General features: G+C 42.9%; 1 protein-coding gene across 1 annotated transcript; it reads right to left on the bottom strand.

Moving 5' to 3' along the window:
- Positions 1–1,743: 1,743 nt before the first annotated feature.
- xpnpep3 (X-prolyl aminopeptidase 3, mitochondrial) lies at positions 1,744–20,947 on the bottom strand. The gene is made up of 11 exons (XM_056288157.1): positions 20,552–20,947; positions 20,041–20,163; positions 19,020–19,207; positions 18,454–18,673; positions 8,983–9,167; positions 8,558–8,620; positions 7,796–7,909; positions 7,496–7,581; positions 6,784–6,967; positions 4,917–5,037; positions 1,744–3,185 (listed from the first exon to the last, which is right to left on the bottom strand). The coding sequence occupies exons 1-11, from the start codon at positions 20,634–20,636 to the stop codon at positions 3,019–3,021; spliced, it is 1,536 nt and encodes a 511-aa protein (XP_056144132.1). The 5' UTR covers positions 20,637–20,947; the 3' UTR covers positions 1,744–3,018.
- Between the last annotated feature and the right edge of the window lie 11 nt (positions 20,948–20,958).

Here is a 20,958-nt window from a genome sequence, read left to right as displayed (position 1 = left end):
TCACAAAGCTAATAGGCAATCAGAATGATCCAATTAGTTTTATTTTCCAGAAGACGGCGCGTTGGGCTACTTCTCCTGTGCCTCTGAAGAGGTTTCTCGTCCACTTTTCTCCAGTAATAACACTGTGAAGCTTCTCCTTGGCTGAGGAATAAAATTATAGTTTTTGCGAAATGTGTCATTCGCTGCATACACTGATATCTTGACGTGCGAGCATGAAAAAAAGGGGGAAAGAGTCCAAAAACAAGCGAATATGGCGTTGGGCGAAAATGTAATTAACTGGCATGGGTCGCTGAGAAATTACGGCTATTTCAAACGTGGATAGCCTCGGATAGGCAAGATGACGTTAACACCCCCCCAAAAATATATCGGGTTCACAAAATCCTTTCATTGACTCTTTGTGATGGAGAATGCCCCCCTCCGCGTTTATCCTAGCAAATTTTCCTTGTCTTTAAACCGGTCTTTCTTCGTTCCACCTATACTCCATGCCCATTAACAATTCATTTATACAATTGTCTATGCGGACTCCTCTTCCCTTCCTCTGCGATGGGCCCGCAGATGTTTTTCAGATTCATTTTCTCCTCTTTCGCAGGTTTTCCTTCGTTTATATTGCCCTCTTCCGCCTCTCCTCTCCGTCTCCGCAAAACACCCCCTTCCTTGGATTTCAGAGTATTTCCTTTTTTTGTGCCACCGACTCGGGGTTTTTTCCCCCTCCTTGTTTCTTATCTTTAGTTTTGGCTTTCTCGTTTCCCTCCTTTTCGCTCGGACACGCTTTCGCCGCTGTTTCGGAACAAGCGGCTCGGAGAGCGGCTGTTATCGGTGCCGGAGTCGCTCCTTCTCTCGGTATCTCTTGATTCTTACGGTCTGTCCGCACAAACAAAATGGCGGCTTGTTGTTTCTACTCCTCTGATACGGGAGGGGGGGGGGTGTTGGAGGCACAGCAACATTAGGAATGGACGGAGGGGGGGGCTGGGCTGCTTCGGGATTGCCCGGAATACGATTCGTATTCACTCGGAGTTGCACTATTATAGCGCTCTCATCTGTAGGGGACGGTCGCAGTCCGCCGCACGATGTAACGCACACAACCCGTTCAGATCCATTAGACACCACGATCAGAGATATTTGAAACTGTTTGAAAACTCTCGGATGAAACATTTCCTTTTTTGGGGGGGGGGGGTGTTATCGGTGCGACATTTTCTAGGTGTTAACACCGGCGGTCGTTAGAACAAATCGCCGTTCACCTCCCCGAGTCGTCATCATCATTCTCACAATTATTCACACAACATTTTGTGTAATGAGACATTGCTGGGTTCAGGTGCAACGTTCATTCATTCATTATCCTGCTCTCGGGGTCGCTGGAGCCTATTCCAGCAGTCACTGGGCAGCAGGCGGGGAGACACCCTGGACAGGCCACCAGGCCATCACACACACACACACACACACACAGTCATACCTAGGGACAATTTAGTATGGCCAGTTCACCTGACTTACATGTCTTTGGACTGTGGGAGGAAACCGGAGCCCCCCGGAGGAAACTCACACAGAGGACGACCCGGGGTGACCCACAAAGGTTGGACAACCCCCCCGGGGCTCGAACCCAGGACTTTCTTGCTGTGAGGCGACCACGCTACACGCTAACCACTGCGCCAGGTTCAACGTGTACCAAGGAAAAATGTGTTTCCATTAGAACTAAATCCCTATGATTGTGTAAAAAAAAAAAAAACAAGCAAAGATTATCACATTTTACATCTATTGTTATCTACTGTTGTTTGACAACCACCAACCATTTACCCTGTCAATTTCTTTCTCTTTTGTTTGAGAATAATGGAAGCACATTCAATTACAAACACACAGGATCTTGCCAACCTAAGCATGGCTGTTGTCGTCATCTATTCTGAGTTTATCTGGCTCTCTTTTGTGACAGTCTTCTTAATCCATTCCTTTGTGAAATCAGCTGGGTCCTTCAGATGGCCTCTTGAATTGATATCGTCAATTCCTTTTTAACATCCCACAATACTGTGTAAACGGCATTTGCTCCAGTCCCTCTCTGAGCAGGTAACACCGTGTTGGTATAGACAGCAGACTATAGCAGGTATTAATAGGACAGTAGACCAACAAAAAGCTATCATCAGTGTGATTTAAAACAACAGAAACTGAAGGTGTTTCTGAATCACACAATGAAAAAAAACGCATACATGTCAATGTGCAAGAAAATAATTCAAATTGTGTTTGTGATAGATAAATAGATAGACAGAGGGAGAGAGAGAGAAGGCATATAGGGAAGAGGAAGTGAACAAGCAATTATATTTTGGTATGACATGATGGTTACTGAAGAATTTAAGGGAAAACAAACGAATGCAACTACTGACCTATCCCAAATATGACATCTTCATTTTGCACTTTTGGCCTGTGACCATATGCTTCAAGAGTCTTAGGGTAAGACTGCAGATCTTAGACCCTCTTTGCCTCTTAAATTGTAGCCATTTCCATGGTCATTCAACCTGATGTGGTTAGGTCCAGGTCAGTTCTTCATGTGTTGATTGTAAAGCACACTACAATATTTCCTTTAGAGCGTAGCCGATGCTCTCGTCCAGAACAACTAACAATACATAAGAATTTGGGTGCTTTAATGCCTTTCTTAAGGACACTTTGCTTAATGACATTGCTTTTGTAGCAGTCACATCAGGGACCTCTTGCCCATCCTGATGAACAGATTAAGTTCAAACTTGCCACACTTATCAATGTATGTAGACCTGGTTCATTCCCAACTAATGTTGGGGCACATTTTGTAGGCAGACCAGGGTGCTACAAGGAAGTCCCTGAGAAATCTACTTTTTAAAAATTTGACTGGGCTCGCGCAGTCCCACCTTAAGTTTATCAAAATCTTGTACTGTGCTTCCACCTTCAAACACATGGTTCCTGAGTCTGGTAATGTTGCTGCTGTGCTGTGGAGATGTGTGAGACAGACAAGTCCACTGCCTGCCTCATGAGGCTCACTTGGTTGTCCCTCCCTGCCTGGCCCTATCTCTGGCCACAGGCCCTTTCTACATCAGCGATGGTCTTTGGTGCATCAGCAGATAAAATAAGAGGCCTTCCATTTTCTCGAATCACAACATCATCCTCAATCCTGACCCCCAGACCACGGAACCGCTTGGGGGCCTGGTCGTCGTCTTCACAGATGTACAGCCCTGAGAGGAGAGAGGTAGAGAATAAGTCAATTATCTTGAACCAACTGTCTCATACGGAAACCTGTTCTCACTGCAGGAGTAACACGATCCACAAAAATTACAACATTAAAATTATTAGGGCTACAGTAATAGTAAACTGATAAAAATGCATGGAACATATGCAGTGTGATAATGTCAGCAATGAAACTGGAGAATTCAGGATAGTCTGCAGGAGAGACCGAGGGAACTAATAGGGCAAAAATTAATGTGTGAGACAGTTCTATGCACGACAACTACAGCATCAACTGTCTTTTTCCAGAGAGTTTTCATCTTACTTAAGACTTGGCTCTTCTGCCTCATTATGCCGTGCTTGTGTAGAATTCCTGTTATTTTCTCGTAGACTACAGAATCTCTAACTGTTCCAGACAGCTGTCTATCAATTTCATCCTCTGCGCGGACTGAAAGGAGCTCCCTTATTTCTGAATCTGCCCAGTTTCCAGCCATTCTTGGAAAAAAGAAGAACTTATATTGCAGTTATCAAATTACCCGCAAAGCAAGGCATCCGTCATGGATTCAAATATGTCTTCAGCGGAATCTTGTGATTGGTTCACTCGCACCATGTGAAAGCGTCTTTTGTCAGATGGACATAACTACTTACGTGAACTTCCCTGCAACGTTACTGCTTTCATTCACAATACAGCCTAACCGGCATTTTCCCTATAGATGTGATATATGCCTTTCACACATACAGTCTTTCCCTGAAATGTTCAGGGACAGTTCCTGCATGGAGCCATGTGTGAATGAGAGCAGGGATCGATATTCAGGGACATCAGTACTGCCAATTTCCCACCTCAAGACCATGTATAATTTCAGGGAAAATACTGGTAAGGCTGTGCTGTGAATGAAAGCAGTAACATTGCAGGGAAGCACACGTAAAGGGCTATGTCCATCTGACAAAAGACGCTTTCACGTGGCGCGAGTGAACCAATCACAAGACTCCGCTGATGATGTATTTGAATCTGCAACGCATGCCTAGCTTTGTGGGTGACTTGATAACTGCAATACAAGTTGTTTTTTCAAGAATGGCTAGAAACTGGACTGATTCAGAAGCAAGGGAGCTCCTCTCAGTCCGCGCAGCAGATGAAATTGATATCCATAAGCGTCACATTACCGCCGTCTCTTTTAAAGACTCAGTTTTATAAAATAGAATTAGTTTTTCTTTTTGTATTATGCTTTTATTCAATTATTTTTAAGATTTTTTTTTATTTCATTGTCTTTTGTTATGTTTCTATTTGTTAACTGCATTGTGTATTTTCTGTTTTTATGTCTGTGAAGCACTTTGTAAACTTGTTTTTGATAAGTGCTGTACAAATAAACTTTATTTATTATTATCTGCTGGACTGTCCCTAACCCCATCTATACCGGCATTGCCATGGCATGTGTGAAAAGGCACAAGACGGAAATGTTCCCAAGTGTAGCTGTATGTATGAATAGTGAAAATCATTAGTGGTGCCTGAAAGGTTATCCCAGTAATTTACCAGGAACTATGTGTGAAAAGTACTATACATGGTCTTGAGGTGGGGAATTGGTGGTACATATTTCCCTGAATATCGATCCCTGCTCCCACTCACACATGCAGGGCGTGTCCCTGAACATTTCAGGGAAAGACTGCATGTGTGAATGAGGTACATGAGTGCATGAGAGAGGAGAGAGAGGAGGGAAGAGGGCCTTTAAACCCCAGTTTTTCAGTACCCGGCTCTATAGTGATGGCCATCCCCCGCTGTAGGGGTTGTGAGCGGGAAAGTTCAGGGGTGTCGTGGACATCCATCCCCAGGTAATGGCCAACGTGGTGGGGGCAATAGCGTCGTGCAGTCTGGAAGGAGCAGAAAACAAAATCATGGCCATAACGGGTATATCAGACCAGCAACCAATATGTTTATGGTATAACCTGTATACTATAAAACCTTATCTACCATTAGGACCCCAAAGCTGCAGATGCAAAAATGTGCAATCATGCATTTACAAACAAATGTATATACAATTTCTCAAAATGATGGGAGTGCAGATCCAGCACAGATGGTTCTGATCATAAATTGTAAATTGTATTGTAATGGTGATTATACAATTTTTGACAATAATTGTGATTTTGGTAAAAAAAAAAAAAGAAGAGCAGTTGTCTCCATTTTTTGTCTATCAGTGAGGCAAAGCAGATGCAAACAAAGCCAAAAAAGAGGCCTAGTGCTTTTAAGGTCTTTTGCCGTGTTTTCCGTGTTGTTGTTTTTTTTCCCCCCTGAAAACTAAGCAAACTTCACAAAGTTCATTATTTTAGATGCAGGTTCATAATATTTATATTTATGAACAACTGGCTTGTCAGTGTGCTATCCCTCTTAAACAAACACTTCCATGTCAGCAACAAATCATCCTTTGTTTTTCTACACCCCACTTTTGGTTTTTAAACTTCCAGAGGGATGTTTGATTTGTAAGGAAAGTACGTTAAATAAATGTACATAAAACTCTGGTTTGGCCCGCTGGTTTCATCTCCCTGCAGGAAAGGAGTGTCTTTACTACTTTGTAGTTACACTAGCCTATTGTGCTTTATGAAAGGTGTAAATTAGGGCACTCTTTCAAAGTTTCAAATTGGCCAGAGGAGCTTATGGCCATTTCCTGACCACAAGCCATTGGCGAGGTTAAAAATAAATGTGAATTAATGCCAAAGATTTCTAGATTCCATGCCAAGCTGAGACGTAAAAAGGGGATTGTTTGATAGCATCCTGGTTCTGTGATTATGTGGTTGCTTTCTATTCGTTGTACATTATCCAAAAGCAGGGAAGGGATGAAAATACTGTAATATGACTCACAGCTGTACAGCTGAAAATCCAACTATTCATTGATAATACATTTAGGGGAGCACAAATTGTGATTTTTGTTATTATTTCTATTATACTTTGCTAAAGACGCAATTTGCTGCTGACATATTCTTTTAGGGGGTAAAGAAAATGATTTAGCAATGGAAAGAGGAACCAGAGTTGGTCCCCGGGCACTGCACTACAGCTGCCCACTGCTCCTATACAATAGGATGGGTTAAATGCAGAAGACAAATTTCCCTGTAACCTGTACAATGATAAAATAAAGTGGCTTTCATTTCATTTAGCACTTAACCTGGGCTCAAGTGGTTACTGGTTAACAGAAGGCTGAAAACCCATCAACATTTGAAAGGTTTTCAATCCAAATATTATTTGAAAGCACTAACAGAGGGCATACTAATGCGTTCGTTTATACACTATTTATTTGTTCAATGCGTAGTGGTCATTAAACACAGACAATGTGAATTATACCACATTGGAAATTCTTTACAAAGTTTACATATTTCAATTTTAATAAAGTTAAATAATATTCATCTGAAGTAGGTTAAACTGAAATTGCTGGGTAGGGATCAGTGCAAGACACTGAACAGGAAAAATGTAAGAACTTGTAAGAACCACTGAAGTTTTCTAATAGCACATAAATGGGCTTTTCAGATGTCATGCATGCCCTTGCATAACATGATCTGCTTACTGAAAAATTTCCGAAGATCTTCAATAATGTCATTTTTCTTATCCTAGGGCCTCCTCTATATTACCTTAAGTGCTTCAGCATCATTGGCACTAGCCTTGATGATGTCCAGTTGTCTCAGCTGCTGTCCCAGCAGGGCTAGCATGCTGCTGTAAATGTGGTCCAGACTGACCCCTGGAGAACACAGAGACAGACAGGACCGCTGGACTTCAAGAACCGCTTCATACAGCTCAGCCTGGGCTGGGCTGAACCTAGAAAGGCAGGCGGTAAAATATACAGAAAGAACAGGGAATGGTCAGAAACTTGCAGAGATATTCTTGTTAGTCTTTCTCAAGAGGGGGCCTTTCCCCCTCTTGAGAAAGACCGATGCAAGAATAACTGGCTGATCTAAAACCCTCCTCAAGACCGACGAGCAGCACAACTAAGCATATCTTTCTTATCCGGGGAAGGTTTGCTAAGCATGCAGTCTCTTTTTCCGCAATGCGCCGCTGTACATTTATACGCTTGTTGCCATTCACACTTGGGAGCTGCCCAATATTAGCCCAGTGTTCTTCGGAGTGGCTGCAAAATAGAGCAATTTGAAGTTAAGTGTACTGCCAAAGGGCGCTTTGATGTCGTTTGACTAGATTTACTTTCAGGTTACACTCGAGACTTGATTAAGGGTGCACGCACACACGACCGAGGGAGAGCTGGTACTTGGTGGCTTTGCAGTCAGACGGCTTCACTATTCTTGTTGGTTATTTTATCTCTGGAGGTGTTAGGAAAGACATACTACTCACTTGCCATTCACTGGCCATGTACGAGTGATATCACTGACATAACCAAAGTATTCACAGCCCCCATCAAGCAGCACCATTTCACCATCCTAAAGGCATAGAAAACACACACACACAAGTTAGAGAGAGGATTGATTTCTTATCTGGTCAGTGTTACACAATTATGGAATAAGATTAGATCTAACTAATATGACTAATTTAACTTAAATGTATATCATCTGAAGGATGATATACATTTGCCTGCTGCATTTGCCTGCTGCAAAAATCAAGTTCACCTGAACACTATAAACGTGTGTCCCTCACCTTGATAATCTGGTTGTTGTTTATGTAGTGCAGAGTGTTGGCTCGGTTTCCACCCGCGACCACAGGGGGGTAAGCCAGGAAATTGGCGCCATGGACACGATTCTCAAAATCAAACTGAAAGAGGATTACATGTCAAAAGTGTCTCTCTATTTAAGACAATGACTATAGGCTGTTAATCGTCTCTCTGACCAGTGACTGTTTCAGACTCTTAAACGATGTCATTCCCTGAAAAGATGCTGAAGTTGTGCACTGAGAAAGGACCTATACAAGTTATCCAAGGCACAAAAAAAAGAAAAGGAAATTGCATCATTGACAAATATGATTTCTTAAACATCGCAGATCGCAGGTGGTTTATCAGAGCTGTGTCTAAAATCTTTGTAAACATGATGATGACCAGAGTTTCAGCCCGAAAAAAATCATTTTGTACACAAGGAAATGTTTTCATGTAACTGAAAACTGAGCAAATCCTGAACATCAGAATGTCAACTTTCTGCAGTTTTTCACCTTTGCTGTCTAAAATGGTGAAAAACAATTGCTAGCAAAAAGCATAGCTGGTGCAGTAGTGGAAAGGAATTGTTGAGGTATACAGGAAACAAAAAAAAAATCAACCTTATAAAGTAGAGTTCACCACCGACTGAACAGTCAATAGATAACACTTGTTAAATTAAAAGAGTTTGGTCAATATCTGACATCGAGATCGTTACAGCCATCATATGATGCAGTTGCAGAAAATATCAAGACAGGCGGTCAACATTTGGTCACCTTAGCATAGAGCAGGGCCTCATCGATCTCCCCATGAGACATAGCCATCGTCTTCCTGAAAGCCTAAAGACAGGGGATTGAAAGGCTGAACGGTAATACTGTCACATGTACACATGGCGGTAAAATCATAACACACAGATGTATTATTTTATTTGTCTCTCAACACATTTATCTTAACGGATACTTAAGTCAAAAACAACTTCGATATGTGTCCTGTGTGGTTTTGAGAATGATCTGCTTTGAAACAAGTGCTTTCTGGAAACCAGGTATCAATGATTAACTCCACCGTGGGATTGAGGACAGTTTTTACAAGGCATAGCCATTTGGAGTATAGTTGGTTTGAAACAGGACTTATAAGGGTACAGAGGTACATACAAAAGCAAAAGTGGAGCTCCTGTTTAATGTCACTTCATCTAAACATCTACCTGTGCTGTAATGCTACCAGCTTCTTGCATAAGGGCCACCTCTGCTGAGCTCTTAAGGGCCCTAAGGGAGTGTATGAGGGGCCTGAGAGTATGTGCCACTGGTCCCGTCTCCAGCAGAGGACGGACGTGACTCTGGTGGAGCCGAGGGTGGGATGGCTGAGAGCTGTCATACCACACCATAGAACCTGAGGAAAGAGAAGAGAGCAAGATAAGGGGATTGAGAGATGAGACGATGAGAGAGGAAGAGAAACAGCTGAAGATCAGCTCATCACATTTGACCATTTGCAGGGTATGTGACTGACACAGCAATCCAATGGGTGCTTTTTTTTTGGGGGGGGGATTCCCCCCCCCCTTTTCTCCCCAATTGCACTAGGCCAATTATCCCACTCTTCCGAGCCATCTCGGTCGCTGCTCCACCCCCTCTGCTGAGCCGGGGAGGGCTGCAGACTATCACATGCCTCCTCCGATACATGTAGAGTTCCTAGCCGCTTCTTTTCACCTGACAGTGAGGAGTTTCACCAGGGGGACGCAGTGTGTCGGGGGATCACGCTATTCCCCCAAGTTCCCCCTCCCCACCGAACAGGCACCCTGACCGACCAGAGGAGATGCTAGTGCAGCGACCAGGACACATACCCACATCCGGCTTCTCACCCGCAGACACGGCCAATTGTGTCTGTAGGGACGCCCGACCAAGCCGGAGGTAACACGGGGATTTGAACCGCCAATCCCTGTGTTGGTAGGCAACAGAGTAGACCACTACACAACCCGGACACCCAATGAGTGCTTATTGAAGAGAAACTGAACCCTAGACCATTTTAGTGAGTTTGGTGGTCTTGGTACTTTGTGACGTTAGCATAGTAGTTAACGTTATTAGCTTCAGTTAAAAACATTACCCAGAAAAGGTGTAATTCCTATGAATTGCTGCTAGTTTGGCTGTTCCGTATGATTCTGTTTTATTTTTTGTTTTAAATCATGAGTCATGACGAAGAAGTGCATCCGAAAAGAGCTCACTTGAATAATATAGCTGAAATAAAACTGGTATGTATTTAACCTTTACATGGTTTTTAACCTTAAGCCATCAGCAAACTCACCAAAACAGTTTAGGGTATACTGTTCAACATTCAACTCAACTCCCCCAGACCCTTCTCCAACATCCCACTGAGAACAGCGTTGATTCGATATAAGACATATCATACTACATTAGTAAAAAGACATAGCTAATGGGAAGGGAAATGGTGAGAATGTGTTGTAAGAGAAACTTTAAAACAGATTCACACTATCCCAAGCAATTAAACCTATGGAACACCACACATTTAACCTAATACACTATCAACAAGGCACACTAACGTTTGCTCAAAGTTAGCTAGAGTCAGTTTAGTCTCTTTACTGTGCTGATGAGACATAAATGTTTAAAGGTAGAACAAGTAGGAGTTTCCCAAAATCAACATACGTATAGGCTAATACAGCGATCTTCAACAGGGGGTTCGCGACCCCTGGGGGGGGGGGTCCCCAGAGCTACTGCAGGGGGTCCACCAAATTATTTGATTCCAAACTTTTTTCTTCCAAAAAATATGTTCGAAAATACACATTAACATAAATACAATCTATAATAAGCAAAGATAAATCTCTTTCGGAGAGTACTGCTGGCGTCGTCTGTGGCTGCCGCTTCTCCCTCTCGTAGCCCCCCTTCCCATCCACCCCTGTATGTCTGTGTTATGTTCATCTGTCGTCTTGTTTCACTCCATTTATTGTAAAGTGACTTTGAGTACTTGAAAAGCGCTATATAAGATTGATTTATTATTATTATAAATCTTCCTATTCATTAAAATAAATTATAACATTGAAGATACCCATGAATCCTCGTGCAATAATGTGACGATCATCCTGAAAGCTGAGCACCTCCTAGCTATCCTATGCTAAACCACTCTATGTGTGGCACCAATAAAACGCTGGAAATAATTGCACGCCATATTAGGCAAATAGGTACGAATTATTAGCCTAAGTATATGGCCATTCTTACATTAATGTGATCTACAATGGATCGCTCTGACAGACCCTGCACTTCATCACGAACCACTGGCGAAGTTCAGAGGATGAGGCTAACGCACCTGCTAACAGCCATGCAACAACTGCTGCTAAGCGCAAATGAGAGAACACCTGAAAATATTCAGAGAATTATCTCATATTTGGATTTACCTTTAAAGAAACTGAGGGTTTTATCAGTGTGTGTCATCTGCTCTGCCGTGCTGTCAAACGAAAGTATGAAGCCATCAAAGCTGCAGTGTCACTTGGAGACAACCCATACTCACTTGAAAGAAAGACCAGTGGAATACTTTCAGGCCCGTCTCAAATCTCTCAAAGGCAAACAGATATTGATGAGACAATCAGCTAAAGTTGGTGAGCTAGCTTTGAAAGCCTCTTATCAAGATGCTCTTCGGATCGCTCAGAACAAAAATCCATACACAATTGCAGAGGATTTAACATTGCCTGCAGCCAGTGATATGTGCAAAACAATGTTTGGGAATGATGAGTAAGTTAATAAACTGAAAAGCATTCCATTGCCGGACACAACCATTGCTCGCCGTGTTGATGACATGGCATCTGATGTGAGGGTGCAACTAGTAGAGAAACTGAGGTTGGCAGAGGCTTTTGTATTACAATTGCACGAATCCATGGACGTGTCCAAAGACGCTCAGCTTTTGCCATTTGTGTGATTCGTCGACCAAAATGCAGCAGGAATTTCTGTGTTGTAAGCAGCCACCTGAACGCACAAGTTCTGAAATTTTCAAAGTGATCGATGGTTTTTTCAGAAAAAAATTACATACACTGGGCAAAATGTGTTGCAATGTGCACTGATGATGCAACAGCCATGGCTGGTTTAAAAAGGTGGACTAATAGCGCTTGTCAAAGGTGTGGCTCCCCAAGTGACGTGGACGCATTGCATGCTACATAGGGAGTCTCTCGTTGCCAAAGAAATTAGTGCTGAATTGTCAGACATCACGGACTCTGTCGTGAAAGCTGTCAATGTGTCAAGAAGAGTGCTTTGCGAACGCGTCTCTTTTCCTCTCTCTGTGCTGCTGCGGGAGAAGAACACACGGCGCTACTTTACCATTCAGGGGTTCGATGGCTTTCGCGTGAAGCAGTGCTGTCACATGTGTTCGAGTTACGTACATCTATTCAGGAGTTTTTGCTTTGCCAAAACTGTGCAGAGCTGGCTGCAAATTTTCAGCAATGATGTCTGTGTTACTAAACTTGCATATCTTGCAGACGTTTACTCTGAGCTGAACAGACTCAACAGTTCTTTGCGAGGCCGCAATACACATGCCATCCAACTGTATGAGAGAATGGAAGGCTTTCTGAAGAAAATCAAAAGATGGAGGGAGCGAGTCAGGGAGGGCACTTTTTCCATGAAAAAAAAACTCATCAGTGGATGAGTTGGGAGATTCTGCAGTGCTCTCGCCTCACGTAACACGCACAATTGTTGCACACTTGGAGGAACTCGAAGGTCAATTTGGGAAATACTTTTTTGAGGCTGACTCCTGGCACAGGGACAAGGCATGGATACAGTTTCCATTCAAAGATAATGCAGCAGATGGCTCAAACTTGACAGTGACAGAGGAGGATCAGCTCATCAAACTATCCACTGACAGTACATACAGAAACATTTATGAGACAAGACCACTCATCCAGCTCTGGATCTCTTGCCAGAAAGACTTCCCACAGTTGACAGCAAAAGCAATGCCGAACCTTTTACCTTTTGCAACAACATATCTTTGCGAGAGTGGATTTTCCTCCCTTACCTACCTGAAAAGCAAGTACAGGTCAAGACTGCAGCCTGAGGCTGATATGGCCCTCTGCCTGACAACCTCCATCTGCCCTAGAATAGACAAGCTGTGTGCCACTCACCAGGGTCAGCCCTCTCACTAAGGTAGGAGCTGTGCCATCCACACATAAAGTTAAGCTTAATGCTTCACTGTACCTCCCCCATTAAAATTGTGAAATTGTAAATGTAAAAAATGTCAGTATAGAATTAAAAGATGTTCTATGAAGCACGCCACTGTTATAGATAATGTAGACATTTGACAGCAGGCAGGGAGACACCCTGGACAGACTGCCAGGCCATCACATAGGGCCCACACACATATTCATACCTAGGGGCAATTTAGTACGGCCGATTCACCTGACTTCCATGTCTTTGGACTGTGGGAGGAAACCGGAGCCCCCGGAGGAAACCCACACAGACACGGGAGAACATGCAAACTCCACACAGAGGATGACCCCCAAGGTTGTACTACCCCAGGGCTCGAACCCAGGACCTTCATGCTGTGAGGCAACCATGCTAACCACTGCACCAACTGTACCGCATATATATACACTACCGTTCAAAAGTTTGGGATCACCCAAACAATTTTGCGCTTTCCATGAAAAGTCACACTTATTCACCACCATATGTTGTGAAATGAGTAGAAAATAGAGTCAAGACATTGACAAGGTTAGAAATAATGATTTGTATTTGAAATAAGATTTTTTTTACATCAAACTTTGCTTTCGTCAAAGAATCCTCCATTTGCAGCAATTACAGCATTGCAGACCTTTGGCATTCTAGCTGTTAATTTGTTGAGGTAATCTGGAGAAATTGCACCCCACGCTTCCAGAAGCAGCTCCCACAAGTTGGATTGGTTGGATGGGCACTTCTTGCGTACCATACGGTCAAGCTGCTCCCACAACAGCTCAATGGGGTTCAGATCTGGTGACTGCGCTGGCCACTCCATTACCGATAGAATACCAGCTGCCTGCTTCTGCTCTAAATAGTTCTTGCACAATTTGGAGGTGTGTTTAGGGTCATTGTCCTGTTGTAGGATGAAATTGGCGCCAATCAAGCGCTGTCCACTGGGTATGGCATGGCGTTGCAAAATGGAGTGATAGCCTTCCTTATTCAGAATCCCTTTTACCCTGTACAAATCTCCCACCTTGCCAGCACCAAAGCAACCCCAGACCATCACATTACCTCCACCATGCTTAACAGATGGCGTCAGGCATTCTTCCAGCATCTTTTCATTTGTTCTGCGTCTCACAAACGTTCTTCTTTGTGATCCAAACACCTCAAACTTGGATTCATCCGTCCACAACACTTTTTTCCAGTCTTCCTCTGTCCAATGTCTGTGTTCTTTTGCCCATCTTAATCTTTTTCTTTTATTGGTCAGTCTCAGATATGGCTTTTTCTTTGCCACTCTGCCCTGAAGCCCAGAATCCCGCAGCCGCCTCTTCACTGTAGATGTTGACACTGGTGTTTTGCGGGTACTATTTAATGAAGATGCCAGTTGGGGACCTGTGAGGCATCTGTTTCTCAAACTAGAGACTCTAATGTACTTATCTTCTTGCTCAGTTGTGCAACGCGGCCTCCCACTTCTTTTTCTACTCTGGTTAGAGCCTGTTTGTGCTGTCCTCTGAAGGGAGTAGTACACACCGGTGTAGGAAATCTTCAATTTCTTAGCAATTTCTCACATGGAATAGCCTTCATTTCTAAGAACAAGAATAGACTGTCGAGTTTCAGATGAAAGTTCTCTTTTTCTGGCCATTTTGAGCGTTTAATTGACCCCACAAATGTGATGCTCCAGAAACTCAATCTGCTCAAAGGAAGGTCAGTTTTGTAGCTTCTGTAACGAGCTAAACTGTTTTCAGACGTGTGAACATGATTGCACAAGGGTTTTCTAATCATCAATTAGCCTTCTGAGCCAATGAGCAAACACATTGTACCATTAGAACACTGGAGTGATAGTTGCTTGAAATGGGCCTCTATACACCTATGTAGATATTGCACCAAAAACCAGACATTTGCAGCTAGAATAGTCATTTACCACATTAGCAATGTATAGAGTGTATTTCTTTAAAGTTAAGACTAGTTTAAAGTTATCTTCATTGAAAAGTACAGTGCTTTTCCTTCAAAAATATGGACATTTCAATGTGATCCCAAACTTTTGAACGGTAGTGTATATATATATCGTTTTTTCCCCAAAAACGTCAATGGTGTTCATAGAAGTGCTCAACTAATGAGGAGTGGAATATCAATACAGACACAGAAAAAAAAGTTTAATACTGCTACGTACTAAAACTTTTTTCCTGCATCTGTATGTATATATACACACACACACACACACACACACACACACAGATATATATACTATATATATAAAACTTTGTTAAAAGAAACATTCAACAGTAGGGAACGTGCTCAACAAATAAGGAGCAAAATAATCCAGTGAGTCAGGTAAATTCTTTACGAGACAGTACAAGCCTGTTTCATGCCATAAGCAATCATCAGCTGTCAATAAAGCTACTCGAGGAAAGAACGTATCATTTACTGCCCTGTCATGCACATCATGTGCACAATGTCCAATGGGGTAGGAAGAGGTGCAACATACAAAAATTCAAAAACACGTGCTCGTCAACAGAGGTGCGACATTCCAAAATTAAAAAACACATGCTCACTAACGGTCCAACGGGGGGGGGGGGGTATTTGTCTATTGTCATGACTTATTTGTAATTACAAAATAGGTGTTTATATCTATGTCTGCAACTGCTGGCCAATTCATTCCTGTTATTCAATGTGGACATTTCTGGTTTGCAAATGATAAGATTTTTTTTCAGTTACACATACTAGATTGCACATTTTACTACTGGTTGAATATGCTTTGTTTTTTGAGAGGATTTTCCAGGTGGTTGAATAATTAATGTTTCTGTCTGCCAATGACCAAATACAACAGCTTAAAGATGTTACATTCTTTAAACTGTTGGCCAGCAGTTGAAAATAATCATATATATATATAATTTATGTTTTTTTATTTTCCACTTATTCAGTTCACTTCTGTGCAAGTAATTTAAGTCCACGTGCTTCTTGATCTTCCTAAATAAAAAAAATTACAAAAAAAACATGTTCTATAAATATCTGAATCTGTCAATAATTATTATTTTAATGGCTTAGCATTGTATACACCTTTACAAAGTACTTTCATACATGGCACTATGGGCCGCCCTACACATTATTGTTGGCACGGTTTAATAAGCAACACAATTTCATCCATCCATCCATCCATTATCCAAACCGCTTATCCTGCTCTCAGGGTCATGGGGATACTGGAGCCTATCCCAGCAGTCACTGGGCGGCAGGCGGAGAGAAACCCTGGACAGGCCACCAGTCCATCAGAGGGCCATAATTTTATATGATATGTAATAGGGGGTCCCTCCGCTGTGTCTCTATCAGCCAAGGGGTCCTTGGCCCGAAAAACGTTGAGGACCTCTGGACTAATACATATTAAGCCCCTACTTATTTCACTGATTTACTCACAACCCATGGGCCTGGTCACTGCCTGGGCTCCTCAGGCAGGTCCTTTTTAACTGTTCCCTCAGCCAGCCTTGTTACTAAAGGCGACTGGGCGTTTTCTGTAAGAGCCCCACAGCTGTGGACCTCCCTACCTGAGGAAATTAGGCTTGCAAACTCACTGCCTTCTTTTAAATCACTTCTTCAAAACTTCCTTTTATAGGAAGGCTTTTTTTTAATAGTGAATCAATTGTTGCCTTTTTTTTTAAAACAGGAAGGCTTTTTTATAGTAAATCAACTGTTGCCCAATTTCTATTTATTCACTTGTTTATTTTTTATATTGTTTACATCTTATACTTTTTATAATTTTACATTTTTATTTCTTTATTTTTTATATTGTTAATTCATCACCTTATTTTAATTGTTTCATTGTTTGTTCCTTGTTTTATTGGCTCTCTTCGGTGGCGCAGTGATTAACGCAGTCACCTCACAGCAAGAAGGTCCTGGGTTCGAGCCCCGGGGTAGTACAACCTTGGGGGTCGTCCTCTGTGTGGAGTTTGCATGTTCTCCCTGTGTCTGGATGGGTTTCCTCTGGGTGCTCAGTTTCCTCCCACAGTCCAAAGACATGTAGGTCAGGTGAATCGGCCACACTAAATTGTCCCTAGGTGTGTGTGTGCGTGTGTGTGCGTGTGTGCGTGTGTGTGTGTGTGTGTGTGTGTGTGTGTGTGTATATGTGTTGGACTGGCGGCCTGTCCAGGGTATCCCCCGTCTGCCGCCCAATGACTTCTGGGATAGGCTTCAGCATCCCCGCTACCCTGAGAGCAGGATAAGCGGTTTGGATAATGGATGGATGGACTTTATCCCGACCGTGTTTTACCTTGTTCTGTGGAGCGGATCTGGCATTATGTCCTATATTTGTATTGTATTTCGTTGTTTTATCTTGACTATGTGCATTATTTTATCCTGCTGTGTAAGGCACCTTGTAACATTGTTTAGAAAGGTGCGATATAAATAAAGTTTATTATTTATTAGTACAAAAATAATCCCTCTCAGGGCACCCAGGTAGCGTAGTGGTCTATTCCATTGCCTACCAACACAGAGATCGCCCGATCGAATCCTCATGTTACCTCCGGCTTGGTTGGGCGTCTCTACAGACACAATTGGCCACGTCTGCTGGTGGGAAGCCGGATGTGGGTATTGTCCTGGTTGCTGCACTAGTGCCTCCTCTGGTTGGTTGGGGCGCCTGTTCGGGGGGGAGGGGGAACTGGGGGTAATAGTGTGATCCTCCCACCTGCTACCTCCCCCTGGCGAAACTCCTCACTGTCCGGTGAAACGAAGCGGCTGGCGACTCCATATGTATTGGAGGAGGCATGTGGTAGTCTGCGGCCCTCCCTGGATCAGCAGAGGGGGTGGAGCTGCAACTGAGATGGCTCAGAAGAGTGGGGTAATTATTATTATGACCCACTAGACATGTGTGGCAGTGTCTATCTGCAGAGACCCTGTCCTCTGCCTGTTTTTTCTTATTTTGCTGTGTATGGGACATTTCTGGGCATTAACCTTTCGGCAGCAGGACTCTATAAAAATGTAACAACCAGGTGCCAGATCAAGATCGTAAGCAAACCAAGACGAAGCTACAACAATGGCAGACACAGTACCAAAAAGACGTAAATATATCAAGGCAAATCCCCAAGCGGACAAAGCTCATTCCAAAATGAGAATGAATCTGGGGTTGGCTTTCACCCACTGGTGAGCACAGAAGGAGAGGATGGGAATGAAGAGTGACGCGGAGTTGGCCTGTACACTGGGATATGTTCTGGCAACTGCATTTGGGGGGGGTGTGCTTCTGGTGTCGTTGAGCCGGGGAGGAGGGGGCAACTTTGAATGTTGTGTTTACAAACCACAACCGACAAATCCTACTCATTCTACCTTTAAATTAACCCACAATAGTAGCAGCGATCATCTTGAAAGTTTCTTGGACGCAGGAATAATGACTAAGGATGGTGGGACTTGGAGAAATTTTGTTCAAACGTAATCTCCAAACTCTTAAACTTTGTGATAATTAAGCACCACTTTCTTTTAGAGAGGCGTTCTCAGGAGATGGCTGTGTGAGAAATTTCTAATTGACATGCAGCCAAAAGCACCCATCCACTCACCTTTAAGGCTCTTGAGCACTACACCCAGCTCCTCAATGCTGTGAACTCTCTCTATGCCAGTCAAGGCAGCCGCCCCGTCCTTCCCTGACCGTGGCCCGTCCCAGAGCTCTCTTGCCGGGTCTCTGCGGGGCACAAACAAGATGGCCTGGTCTGGTCGGCCTTTACCATACAAGACCAAGGCACTGTCAGGCTCAAGAATGCCGCTGAGGTAGAGAAAATCCTGTGGAAAGCATATGGTTTCTTACTAAAGAGCACATCTTCGTAAAAATGGGTAAAAACACACAACCAAAATGTCAAAAAGCCCATGGAAGGAAATAAAGTGTGTAACATAAAAGAGGAGTCCCCTGCACAATTCATCTACACCAAGTATAGCATTACAAGACACAGACATGAAGTTGACCGTTTCACATTCCCTTCCCTTGATGCAGAGAAAAGTGTGTCATTACCTAAATGACACAATTCCTAAAAGTAAAAACAAAATAAATAAGGAGAAAGCAAAGACAAACAAGAAAATGAAGATTAAGGCAAAGAAGGAGGTGGAATGCAACTTGTGATTATTTGTATACCTGGTTCTGGTGGAAGGGATATGGGATATCATTAGACATGAAGCGGGTTGGGTGGGACAGAACAATAACCACATGGGAAGCTGAAGAGGCGGAGGGTCCCATGCGATCCGTCTGGGCCTCGATAAGGGAGGCCAGCCGCTGTCTGCGGAGCTCATACTCTGTTTGGGTCAAACCTGGAGTCACCTCACCTGAATAAAAGAAAGGTGGAAAAATACCTTGGTGAGTCAATTCACACAATCAGCTCATCAGCTGCCCTGAATCGTATGCTTTCTGTAATTTGTTTTGTGCATATGTGCAAGGAATCTTAGTCTGACATCAAAAATTCAAGTACTACCAGAGCAATATCATACAAGGGCTGGATGTTGCGGAAACATTAAGTTTAATTAACTAAGTACATTTGTACGTGCAACAAATATAACTTGGTGAGAAACATTAAACACTTAAGTTTTTATGAGCAGTACATTTGACATTTTCTCATTTAGCAGATGCTTCTCACAGGGCGAATTACAAGAATGTTAGCAATTAGCAAATATATTGTGTCAACATACAGTCATCCTATAGCACTGAATAGTAATTATATCAGCCAACAGCGCATGTCATGTCAAGTGCAATTAACAAACCCGCAACATGTGGCTCACTAATAGTGACGTAAGCAACAGACGGTTCAAAAAAGCTGGAAATGCTCTACAGAGAGCAAAACAAAAAAGCAATCCTTACAACAGAATGACAATATTGTAACATCTACAGTATTCTTTTCTAATCCATTTCACCCTTAAATTGATGGGCACAAATTGATTCATAACTAGGCCATTGGAGAGCACAAATCCTATAGGAATATCTGAGAAATCACTACTGAATCAAGACTTAGTACAATGTTCTCCCTGAACAGTGCAAAACTTTGAGCACCACAGTGATAAATTAATATCCTACTGGTCAATTTTACAAAAAGTTTAATTGGTCTCCAAAACATCCTCACTCTATCTTAACACAAAATTATGCATTTTGGCAACACTGTACTCACTATGCTTTAGGAGGTGTGAATGGGAGAATGGGCTGGGTTGCCCAAGGTATCGACGTGGAACCGTTTTTGGTTTCAATCCTCCTGGTTGCACAGAAATATTCCTGCATGGGCACCAGACATGTCCTATAAGCAAGGAATAAACAAATAAAATGAAATAATACAGCACACACTTAACCGCACATTATGCAACAAGCAGTGAAACACATTCAAATCTTTATCATTTTGTATCAGACACATTTTTAATATCACAGTTTCAATGAATATGGATTATCCATCTTGTGTAATCACAACTATAGCTAAATGTATCTACATAGATGATATACTGATGAGTTACTAAACAAGATGTTTAGAATGTGGTTGACAGTTTCTCCAAGAGGTAACGAAAACACACACACACACACACACACACACACACACACACACACACACACACACACACACATAAAGGGACCAGTCGGGCACCAGACAACACAACAAACGACAGCCGTCAGATTTGGGTACCGGGCCTCACCTTGTTTCCAGCCGGAGGCTGGTAGCACCCTGACGGCCACTCTGACCAGATTGACGGGCGACGGCAACATTGCTGCTAGGCTCATCAGTCAGAGAAGCCCTCCATGATGGTCGTGCTTAGATGGTAACCCTAGATTTGCAAAACTCTCGCGGGATTTTTAACATAACCTTAACCTAACCTCGATCTAGCCCTAACGTTATACTAATGCTTACCTTGCGCATGTGCGAGAGTTCCGCAAATCCGGGGTTCCCGTCTAGACATGACGACGTCCGCCTGCCAGGCTAGTGAACGGCGGATGTACCCGACGGTCACACGAGTGAGATTGAATTAAAACTACAAGAGCATTCCATTTAGTTGAAAAAAAAGTCACGGTGGCAGACATTGAGTGGACAGTGACTCCTGGACGT

The sequence above is a fragment of the Lampris incognitus genome, chromosome 10 (assembly GCF_029633865.1).
Source record: "Lampris incognitus isolate fLamInc1 chromosome 10, fLamInc1.hap2, whole genome shotgun sequence".
NCBI lineage: Eukaryota > Metazoa > Chordata > Actinopteri > Lampriformes > Lampridae > Lampris > Lampris incognitus.
Note: the sequence above shows the minus strand (reverse complement) of the source record. Positions and strands in the feature narration are given on the sequence as shown.

Excerpts from the sequence above, each read along its gene's own strand:
- xpnpep3 (XM_056288157.1), bottom strand. The coding sequence starts at position 20,636 with ATGAGCCTAGCAGCAATGTTGCCGTCGCCCGTCAATCTGGTCAGAGTG. Across the intron at positions 18,674-19,019 it reads ATCCCTTCCACCAGAACCAG|GATTTTCTCTACCTCAGCGG; the intron begins GTATACAAATAA and ends TGCTTTCCACAG. Across the intron at positions 7,910-8,557 it reads AGGCCCTGCTCTATGCTAAG|TTTGATTTTGAGAATCGTGT; the intron begins GTGACCAAATGT and ends ATCCTCTTTCAG.